At 36.1% G+C, this 11,871-nt stretch overlaps 1 protein-coding gene across 1 annotated transcript in view; it reads right to left on the minus strand.

Moving 5' to 3' along the window:
• Positions 1–324: 324 nt before the first annotated feature.
• Positions 325–11,871, minus strand: part of LOC123565448 (zinc finger MYND domain-containing protein 15-like) — a 33,082-nt gene continuing 21,535 nt past the window's right edge. The window contains exons 8-12 of the mRNA XM_053549576.1: positions 9,764–9,970; positions 8,553–8,644; positions 6,993–7,164; positions 3,001–3,059; positions 325–1,486 (exon numbers count right to left, since the gene is read on the minus strand). Coding sequence (XP_053405551.1) covers positions 1,286–1,486; positions 3,001–3,059; positions 6,993–7,164; positions 8,553–8,644; positions 9,764–9,970 — 731 coding nt within the window. The 3' untranslated portion in view covers positions 325–1,285. The remainder of the gene's footprint in view (positions 1,487–3,000; positions 3,060–6,992; positions 7,165–8,552; positions 8,645–9,763; positions 9,971–11,871) is intronic.

Here is an 11,871-nt window from a genome sequence, read left to right on the forward strand (position 1 = left end):
CGAAACTGTTTACTCAGATTTTCAAGATTTTGGTACTGAAAACAGAAAAACTCACAATCAATTTACATACCTGAATATTAACTTTGACATTCATTTTATAATCTGATGACTGAAACATTTACTTCTAAATTCTTGGTCCAGAACATTTTTGCAAGTCATATAACAAACATATTATTGCAACCATAACAACCTATAAATTATGTACAACACTAACTTCCAATGTTATATTGGAAAAGTACATGAAATAACTGACACACCAGTTTCATTTACATTGTGGTGGAAATATTTTGTGTAGATAATTTTTATTTCACAAGTAAAGTAAAGTTTTCTTATTCCCCGAGTTGTCTAAGGTCAAGTACCATGCCATTTACAACTAAACTAAGGTACGTGTAAATGAGATACTTCAGGAAACCTTAATGGCATTATGGGTAAATGAGACGATACACAAATGCATTATGGGTAAATGATGATGTATGAAATGACTAAACAATACACATTATGAGTAAACGAGATGATACATGAAATAACTACACAATGATCCTATGGGTAAAAGTTGGTTCAAAAAATAATCGCACAACAGCATTATGTATAAATGATGATTTATAGAACAATTACACAATGACATTACTGGTACATGACATGATACATGAAATAACAACGCAATGACATTATGCGTAAATGATGATTTGTAGAACAATTACACAATGGCATTATTGGTACATGACATGATATGTGAAATAACAACGCAATGACATTATGCGTAAATGATGATTAGTAGAACAATTACACAATGGCATTATTGGTACATGACATGATACATGAAATAACAACGCAATGACATTATGCGTAAATGATGATTTGTAGAACAATTACACAATGGCATTATTGGTAAATGACATGATATATGAAATAACAACGCAATGACATTATGCGTAAATGATGATTAGTAGAACAATTACACAATGGCATTATTGGTACATGACATGATACATGAAATAACAACGCAATGACATTATGCGTAAATGATGATTTGTAGAACAATTACACAATGGCATTATTGGTACATGACATGATACATGAAATAACAACGCAATGACATGCGTAAATGATGATTTGTAGAACAATTACACAATGGCATTATTGGTACATGATATGATACATGAAATAACAATGCAATGACATTATGTGTAAATGATGATTTATAGAACAATTACACATTGGCATAATGGGTAAATGATGATGATTTAATAATGGCACAATGGGTAAATGATGATACACAATAGCATTATGGGTAAATGAGATGATACATGAAACCATTGCTGTACCAGGGCATATCATTCTCTGTGGCCAACTTTCTAATTGGATTTCTGAATGGGTTGATGATGGGGTCTGAAATGGTTCCAAGTCCTAGCCCCTCAACTGGACTGCGGGCACACTCACAGCTATACTGACAGTAATCTGTGAAGTAAGCTGGAGTTTTCTGTGTCTGAAATTAAAAGAAAATGTCAAATTATTGAAGAAAAAAATCTTGGAAAGAAGGATAGGGAGAGTAAGTTCATCATAGTAGTCATTCAGTAGTCCTATCTCCCAGTAACTATGCAATGTAATGTAGTTTGCTATCTGGTGGTTCTACCAAGGTGCCTGCAGCTTATGAAATAATGCACAGAGGGGTACCTGAGGTCTTCCTCCACCATCAAAGCTGGAAAGTTGCCATATGACCTAAAATTGTGTCAGTGCGACGTTAAACCCAACAAAACAAGGCAGTCTGAAAGACAGCTAAACCCACCGCCACTGTTATGGATAGTGAAAGGGTAAACCTTTGACCTTGAGCTGTGACCTTGACCTTGAACTGACATGGCTGACCCTGAATTCTGCAAATCATCTTGATGAGGTGATCATTTGACCCAAGTTTCATGAAAATCCTTTAAGGGGTTTTGAAGATACAGAGTGGACACGAAATGGAAGGCTCAAACCTTTGACCTTGAGTTGTGACCTTGACCTTGAACAGACATGGCTGACTCATGGGTTCTGTATATCGTCTTGATGAGGTTATCATTTGACCCAAGTTTCATGAAAATCCTTCAAGGGGTTTAGGAGATACAGAGCAGACACAAAATGTTTTGGAAGGACGAAAGACGGAAGGACAGAAGGATGGAAGAACAGAGACCATTCCTACAACCCCCACCACTCATGGCGGGGAATTAATAAATAAATAAATATCTCCAAGTGACTGTGCAATTTAATGTAGTTTGCTATCCTGTCCTTTCTCCCAGTAAATGTGCAAATCAATTATTTGTTATCCTGTCCTATTTCCCTGTAAATATGCAATTTAATGTAGTTTGCTATCCTGTCTTATCTCCCAGTAAATGAGCAATTTAATGTAGTTGCTATCCTTTCTTACCTCCCAATAACTGTGCAATTTAATGTAGTTTGTCATCCTGTCCTTTCTCCCAGTTAGAGCGCAAATCAATGAAGTTTGCTATCCTGTCCTATCACCCTGTTACTGTGAATTTAATGTTACTTTGCTATCCTGTCCTATTTCCCAGTAAATGCGCAAATCAATGTAGTTTGTTATCCTGCCTATTTCCCAGTAAATGTGCAAATCAATGTAGTTTCTTATCCTGTCCTATTTCCCAGTAAATGTGCAAATCAATGTAGTTTCTTATCCTGTCCTATTTCCCAGTAAATGTGCAAATCAATGTAGTTTCTTATCCTGCCAATTTCACAGTAAATTTGCAATTTAATGTGGTTTGTTATTTTGTCCTATTTCCCATTAAATGTGCAATTAAATATAGTTTGCTATCCTGTCCTATCTCTAAGTAACTCTGCAATTCAATGTAGTTTGCTATCCTGTCCTTTATCCTAGTAATTGCTTACTGATCATATTTTAATGTCAATGTCTTTTTAACATTTTTCTATGATGAATCAACCCAGAAAATTACAATGGACTTTTACCCCTTTTTGTCACCACTGGTCAAAAGAACTCTCAATAACACTTACCCGTAACTTCACCAATGTCTGTGACCAGTGTTGATAGGCACCCAGTCCTGCATTAAATCCTGAAAATCATTTACACATCATTACCAGTCAGACATTTCAGATACCATGAAAAATGTTGAAAGTCTACTTCACTAAATTCATTTTTGTAAGATTTTCTTTTTTTAAACTAGAGCTACTTTTGAGAAAAGCGCATGTCTCCAACAACTGCCTAATCATCTGAATAGTAAGTCTGTCTTTATGTATATATTTAGTGAGTCTAGAAGGACTTGTATGAATGGTTCAGTAATTTTTGGTCAAGGGCCATAATTCCGAAGTGCCTGGGCCGATTTGGCTAGTTATCGACCTAGGCCAAGGAGTTATTGGCAAGCACATTTTGTTCAAGTTTGGTGAAGATCGAATGAGAAATGTTTGACTTAGCATGTGGACAAGATCTGTGACAGACAGACACACAGACTGGAGTAAATCAATATGTCTCCCACACCACTGTGCGGTGGGAGACATAATTAATTCATTCATTTTATTTCTGTGCATGTAAATAATGAAAACTTAATCCCAAATAGTTAAACCAATTTATGAATAATCAATACATGCATTACGATTTACAATCTGCAAAAAACCCTTAAAGTCTTTTGTACTTTCTTACTTTTTTTCTTAAATATTTTGTTGCCTTTGACAGACTCATAAGATACAACTTCATACAGTAAAAGTTATCACAACTTGCTAATAGTCCAGTTTTATTTTCTTTCAAAGTTCAATTGAAACAGAGTATCTGAAACTCAGAATTACAGCTCTCTTGGAAAAATTATCAAGTCCAGTTAAAATTATTTCTTAATGTATGTATTTTCACACTGTTTAAACAAAATGTAACATACTGCAACTTTGATTGTGTTGAAGTAATACTTCTATGTATTTACCTCTTGATGAGTAAATGTAAATAAATTATTATCTGCATAAAGAAGGGCATATCTAAGGAAATCAGAGCTGTCATTAAGAGTGATAAATATTCCTGATGTGGGTAATGAATTGGGACAGCAGTTTTAAAGTTGGAGTCAAATCCATTTAGTAACAACAGAAATTGAATGAAAGTGAATCAAAACATTAACAAGAATTTCTAAGTATAAAAGGAATATATGTAGGTATTAATAAAAGTAGTCAAACATACAAAAGCTTTTTTAACAAGTCACTATATTTTTCACCAACATTTCAACTGCTACATTAGCCTTCTTCAGGGCTCAGAGTTCAAAAGTATAAAAAGGACATAATTCATACCATACTTGTGTCATATGAAGTGGGTCATGATGTCGAACAACTTTTTCAAGTTTGTATCAAATCCATAAAGTAATAATTATGAAAAAGTGAAAGTATATATAAAAGGGACATAGTTCATAATATATTTCAGCCGGAGTAATAGACCTTTTGCCATATAATGTTAGTGGTGATATTTGACAACTATTTCAAGTTTAAATTAAATCCATTAAGTAATAACAGACAGAGTGGAAGAACATCAAAACTTTTAACCTGAAATTCTAAATTCTATGTTATAATTAACAAAACATTGATTTGAGTGTTCTGGCCCTTGTATCAAATGACAATGTGGTGATGAGGAACAACTTTTTTTAGTCTGAAGCAAATCCATTAAGAACAAGAGATCACAGAGTGATCTTGGCGCCCACCAATGTGCCATTTTTGAGTGTTCCAAATTTCAAGACTTATTGACTAGCTCAAAGTCAAATTTCATTTCCGTACACAACACTGTGCATGTGGTCTAAATTCAAAAGCTGTAGCTTGAGAAATGTGAAAGTAGGTCACTAGATCAATTTCAAGGACAAAGTTCTTTGTACACAAAACTATGCATGTGCATCAAGTTTGAAGGCTGTAGTTTGAGAAATTTGAAAGTAGGTCACTAGGTCAATCTTAAGGTCAAAGTTTATTTTGGTACACAAAACTATGCAAGTGGTCCAAATTTGAAGGCTGTAGCTTGAGAAATGTGGAAGTAGGTCACTAGGTCAATGTCAAGGTCAAATTTCACTTCAGAACATAAATCTATGCATGTGGTCCAAATTTGAAGCCTGTACCTTCAAAAATGTGAAAGTAGGTCGCTAGGTCAATGTCAAGGTCAAAGTTTGTTTCAGTACACAAATCTTATGCATGTGGTCTAAATTTGAAGCCTGTAGCTACAGAAATGTGAAAGTAGGTCACTAGGTCAATCTTATGGTAAAAGTTCATTTCGGTACACAAAACTATGCAAGTGGTCCAAATTTGAAGGCTGTAGCTTGAAAAATCTGAAAGTAGGTCACTAGGTCAAAATCAAGTTCAAATTTTATTTCGGAACACAGAACTATGCATGTGGTCCAAATTTGAAGCCTGTACCTTCAAAAATGTGAAAGTAGGTCACTAGGTCAATGTAAAGGTCAAAGTTTGTTTCGGTACACAAAACCATGCATGTGGTCCAAAGTTGAAGGCTGTAGCTTGAGAAATGTGAAAGTAGGTCACTAGGTCAAAATCAAGATCAAATTTCATTTCGGAACACGAAACTATGCATGTGGTCCAAATTTGAAGCCTGTACCTTCAAAAATGTGGAAGTAGGTCACTAGGTCAATGTAAAGGTCAAAGTTTTTTTCAGTGCACAGAACTATGCATGTGGTCAAAATTTGAAGGCTGTAGCTACAGAAATGTGAAAGTAGGTCACTAGGTCAAAATCAAGGTCAACTCATGTCAAGGTTCATCTTGCCACTCAAAACCATACATGTGGTCTAAATTTGAATTTTGTAGGTTATTGACAAGAAGATTTTAAAAGCTTTTCCCTATATAAGTCTATATGAACCATGTGACCCCCAGGGCGGGGCCATATTTGACCCTAGGGGGATAATTTTAACAAACTTGGTAGAGAACCACTAGATGATGCTACATTACAAATATCAAAGCCCTAGGCTTTGTGGTTTGGACAAGATGATTTTCAAAGTTTTTGCCTATATAAGTCTATGTAAACTATGTGACCCACGGGGCGGGGCCATATTTGACCCTAGGGGGATAATTTGAACAATCTTAGTAGAAGACCACTAGATGATGTCACATACAAAATATCAAAGCCCTAGGCCCTGTTGTTTTGGATAAGAGGTTTTTCAAAGTTTTTCCCTATATAAGTCTATATAAACCATGTGACCCCCGGGGCGGGGCCATATTAGACCCCAGGGAAATAATTTGAAACATCTTGGTAAAGGACCACTAGATGATGCTTCATACCAAATATCAAAGCCCTAGGCTCTGTGGTTTTGGACAAGAAGATTTTCAAAGTTTTTCCCTATATAAATCTATGTAATTTATAGAAATAAACAAAGGGCCATAACTTACTAAAAAATTGTTGAACCAGTCTGATTTTCAGGGGGACACAACTAGGGTACCAATACATCATTCTGACAAAGTTTGGTCAAAATCCCCCTAGTAGTTTCTAAGGAGATGCGATAACGAGAAATTGTTAACGGACGGAAGGACTGACGGAAGGACGGACGGAAGGACGACGGACCACGGACGCAGAGTGATTTGAATAGCCCACCATCATCAGATGGTGGGCTAATAACAGAGATAAAGTTGGAAGTGCACTAAAATACAAAATTTTAACGAATGTGTGGACATGGACCCCAACACTGACTATACTTCGTACAGTCCAGATAAAAAGCTCATAAAATGAATATGCTACGCATACATGTACAAGAAAGCTACTCCAATGCTTTTAATGAAGAACAATGCAGTAACTTTTTAGGTCAAACTTCAGTAATCTTGAATACCCTGCTTTTCTAAAACAGACTGGTCCATTGTTCAATTTGGACAGTATCATTTATCATTTGAAGGGTTGCTCACTGAAAAATCACTAACTACAGCGAATAGTGCAGACCACGATCAGCCTGAAATGATGTGCAGATTGATCTTGGCCTGCGCTGGCCACAAAGGCAGAATCACTTGCTGACAACAGACTAAAAGTTAAAAGACTGAACCTATGGCAACATGTGGTTTGCGAGCTGTGGATGATTTCCGATGATACAGTCCTCGAATAACCTCTATCTTCACATTGCCTTCCTTGTAAATCTCTCCATCCATGTTCTTGGAGATTTCATTCCCATACATCTGTATGTCTATTGTGAGGTCAGGTAAAAGATATCCAAGCTCCTGCAAATAAATAACAGCTGAAAAATGTTTCCCATAATTCAAGTAAAGATTATGACCAGGAGTGCAACTAGAGTCAACTGGCATGGAGTATGAGATTTGAGAGTCAATGACCTTAATTTCTTTTCCACAGGGTCCAACATAGCTCTATCAATATCTTCTTTTTTTCTGTTTTGTTTGTTTGTTTGTTTTGGATTTAACGCCATTTTTCAACAGTATTTCAGTCATGTAACGGCGGGCAGTTAACCTAACCAGTGTTCCTGGATTCTGTACCAGTACAAACCTGTTCTCCGCAAATAACTGCCAACTTCCCCACATGAATCTCAATCAGAGGTGGAGAACTAATGATTTCAGACACAATGTCGTTTATCAAGTAGTCACGGAGAACATACGCCCCGCCCGAGGATCGAACTCACAACCCTACAATCCGTAGACCAACGCTCTTACTTACTGAGCTAAGCGGGCGGGCTTTTTTCTGTTTTAATTCTGTTTTAATTCTGTTTTAATTATTAACTTAGATGAATAGTGATTTCATGATTGAAGGCCTTATGTCCTGGCTTCTGACCAAGTTTGATGAACATCCATTCAGCTGTTCAAGATTTTCAAGCTGGGAAGATTTTGTTTAAAGACTGTTTTTTTATAATTTCATCTCTTGTGCTCCCTACCTGCAATCTACCTGATCTATCTAAACAAACCTGAGTTTGGTCTATATCCAAAGATGTTACAGACCAAGTTTGGTGAAGATCCATCATAATGTTCATGAGAAGAGTTATTTATAGGTCTTTCTATTTATAGTTCTTTGTTTAGTTTTGTTTTCGTTGGGTTTATCATCACAACAATAAAATTATACTTTAGGTCATATGGCTTTGATGGTAGAGGAAGATCCTAGGTGCCCCTCTGTGCATTATTTCATCATGTATGGGTACACTGGTTGAACCAACGACCATAAGCCAGCTGGATGGCTTCCTCTAATGAAGAATTCATTGCCCCTGAGTGAGGCAGGAACCCATATTGGTGAGGGGCAAGTGATTCCAAGTTAGTGACCTTAACACTCGGGCACAGAGGTCCCATTTAAAGCTCTAGCAGCCCTTAAATGCAAGTTAAGTGAAACCATCTGATCTAATTTGAGGAAGGTAGTTTGTGAAACAATCATCCAGCACTTCATGAGTAGTAGTCATTTCAAGGTTTTTTTGCTATTTTCATATTCAAACTTGAGAGAGTGGTTTTATGTCAGGATCATGCTATAGCCCAGTATGTTCTGACAAGAAGATGTGTAAGTTAAAAATATTGACAAAGGACTACAGATGGCAGAATAAAGACCTATATACTAATAGCTCATCCATAACCTTCAGTTCAGGTGACCGGTAAAAATATTTACACTGTATTCTGACCTTGAAAATTGATAGCATTTCCACTTCTTTCTCAACACCAACAATATCTACCAACAGATTTCCCTCATCTAGATCTTCCCACCAGTCAGGACCTACAACAAAATGAAGTTTCATCTATCGTCTCACTGGAGACTCACAAATATCTCTATACAAAGCTAATTCTTTTTGTTACAGATTCATTTACACTAAATGAATAGTATACAAAGGATGTCACACAAATGACACCACAGTCACCAGGTCTGTGATTCAATAAAAATCAAAAGCCTGAAAGCCTTCATTCTAACATTCTAAAGCCTGAATCTCCTTTTTTAATCGCGTTAAAGAGGGAAATTTTTGCAGTCAAAAGCCTAAAACCAAGACCAGTCCTAAAAAATGACAGGCCTGAGACACACAATAAAACACAACCTGATAGTATATGAATTTTTTACATGTTAGTATGAAAAAGTAAAATCACTTCATGTACTATTTTGGAAGGTCAATGTGACCTCAAAACTGAAAACAGCTTCTGATCAGTAGCTAGGGAATGCTGGCCTTTAAATTTTTAGTCATTTTGTGTTCAAAAGTCTTTTTTTTTTCCATATTCATTTACCCTATTCTAAAATAAAACTGCCATAACTGTGGTTTTGAGGAATATTTCAAGAGGATAAAGTAAAGATGTGTTAACATGCAGGTAACTTGCTGTTAAGAAAACTTATGAAAACCTTTTTGAAGATGTACATTTCTTAGCAAAACATAAAGTCATAACAGCCCTATAGTGTAAGGAAAAACGAATTTAAAAGAAAATTAATACTTATCAACATAAAACTACAATAGATTTTTTACACCTTTTATGCTAGAATAGTCTTAACACATTGTCTGTTTTCTGTTATAGCCTCTGCCCAACCTGGAATGTTTGTTAGGTCAGTCACACAGGACCCGCATATTTTGAGTCAAATAATAGGACTACATAATCCCTATCATTCTGCCCTTGGCAAAAATTAATCCCTTTGGATTCTGCAGATGTCACAACTTGAAAGAACATGCCTTATCCCTTCAGAATACATCAGTTATTCAAAAGTGCCATATCTTAACTACTGAGATATTCAAAATTAATCCATTTTTAAGATAAAACTAAACTACCTTATTTACAGGATATTCCAAATCATCCTAAATATATACCATACTTACCAAATATTCAAGACCAAGAACTGGGATGTAAAAACTGTACTTACTGTCATTAGGTAAGCAGTATTTGATGATATAGAACATGGTTAGTGGCCAGTGTAACAGAATAGCTATAGGTGAATCCATTCTAAATCCTCGCCATTTGTAGTACGATTCCCAACAACGTAATCCCTCTACTAGACTTTCTGGGCTATCGTCCAATATTGTAGACTCCACAGGTAATACAATCAGGTCATCAGCTTTTGGCAATTCCCCTGTAAAGATAGAGGGTTTCTGTTGTTGTTAGGTTGAAAGTCACACAGACACAACTATATTTCACCTTTAAATCATTAAAGTTTGTATCAAGTAATTTGAATATCCTTCATGCATACATATAGAGGACAAGAAAAGTTACCTTAAAGACCCACACAACCTAGTGAACTATTTTTTCTTCCTACTTCATGCAAATCATTCTTACAATACTGGTATAATACGGTATTCCACAAGATGACAGGTAGACAAATAATGCCTTCCCCAAATTTAATGTCTTTTCACAACTTTGTCTGCAAACTTATTCAGTCATTCCCTTTTCAGTAGTTTTAAAATCATAGAATAACTAGAGATGCTTTTGAGAAAAGCGCATGTCTCCCACAATTAGTAGTATAGGGTACATTTTGCCTGTATAAAAGCGCATGCGAAATGGGTATTTTTCAGTAATTCAAGGGCCATAATTCCAAAGTGCCTGAGCCAATTTGGCTAGTTATAGAACTTGGCCGAGGCCTTATGAAGATCGGGTGAGAAATGTTCGACTTAGAGTGCGGACAAGCTTTGTGACAGATAGACAGACAGACACACACACAGACTGGAGTAAATCAATATGTCTCCCACACCACTGTGTGGTGGGAGACATAATAACTATTTTACACTGTACACTGTACACAAACACATGGACAAGAGTAACACTATAATGACCCCCAATTTTTAACCTTAAGCCTGCTGGCAGTAAGTGATTCTGCCTTTGCAAATCTGTGCAGCCTGATCATTGTCTGATCTGTTTGCTATTCTGGACAGTCAGTAAATTTTCAGAGAACTCTCCTTCGAATAATAAATGATATTGCACAAACTGAATGATGGATCAGTTCATTTTAAAAATTTAGCAGTGAAAGGGTTAATGGCGGTGGCATAACAATGATTTGTTTGTTTGACTGATATGGGTTGAGCACCATTTTATAAGACAGACTACCAAATTTTTTTCACAATTAAAGATGCATTACAAAGACCAAAGAGAATAAAGTCTATAAATTTGTATCTCCTTTTTCTCTGAATTAAATCTCAACACATACTGTAACACCAGAAAACAATGTTTAACAAAACAACTAATACACCAGCTAGGTACACTATGGATGTTTCAAATCGAAAGCAGCACATCACTTGCCCCTTATTGATGTGGGTTCGCGCCTCACTCTGGACGCTGAATTCTTCATGTGAGGAAGCCATCCAGCTGGCTAACGGAAGGTCAGTGGTTCTACCCAGGTGCCTGCTCGTGATGAAATAATGCACAGAGGAGCACCTGGGGTCTTCCTCCACCATCAAAGCTGGAAAGTCACTATATAACCTATAATTGTGTCGGTGCGAAGTTAAATCCAACAAAATAAATAAATAAAACTAAAGCCCATTTCTATCATTTACATATGTTAAACATCTTAAGCACGAGGCTAATTTGAAATATTGACTAAACTAGAATGTGTCTGTAGGACACAGGGTGTGCCCCCACTGGTACATTTGTCACAAATAAGGGGCAATAATTCGATGTTTGCAGACTTAAGGGGGTATTGCCTCAACAAACAGTTTAATATGTAAAGTATTCATTATTCTAGGCCATATACTTTTTGAGCTATGACTATCACAAGCAAACAAAAAATCCACTATTTTGGCTATTTCAAAGGCCATAACTCTGCAACAAGTGCTAAGAATCTCAAGAAGAATGCCATGTTTGCATAGTCACATTATGATCAAGACTCAAGCAAGGTTTCATCAACTTACATCAAATACGTTTTTAGCTAGGCACATCAAGAGGTGAAAATGTGCATTTTTGACTATTTCAGTGGCCACTACATTAAAATTAAGGGGTGGAGCCAGACGAAAAATAGGTGTGCAAGTCTATATCATGATAAGG

Source organism: Mercenaria mercenaria, chromosome 8 (assembly GCF_021730395.1).
Source record: "Mercenaria mercenaria strain notata chromosome 8, MADL_Memer_1, whole genome shotgun sequence".
Classification (NCBI taxonomy): Eukaryota; Metazoa; Mollusca; class Bivalvia; order Venerida; family Veneridae; genus Mercenaria; species Mercenaria mercenaria.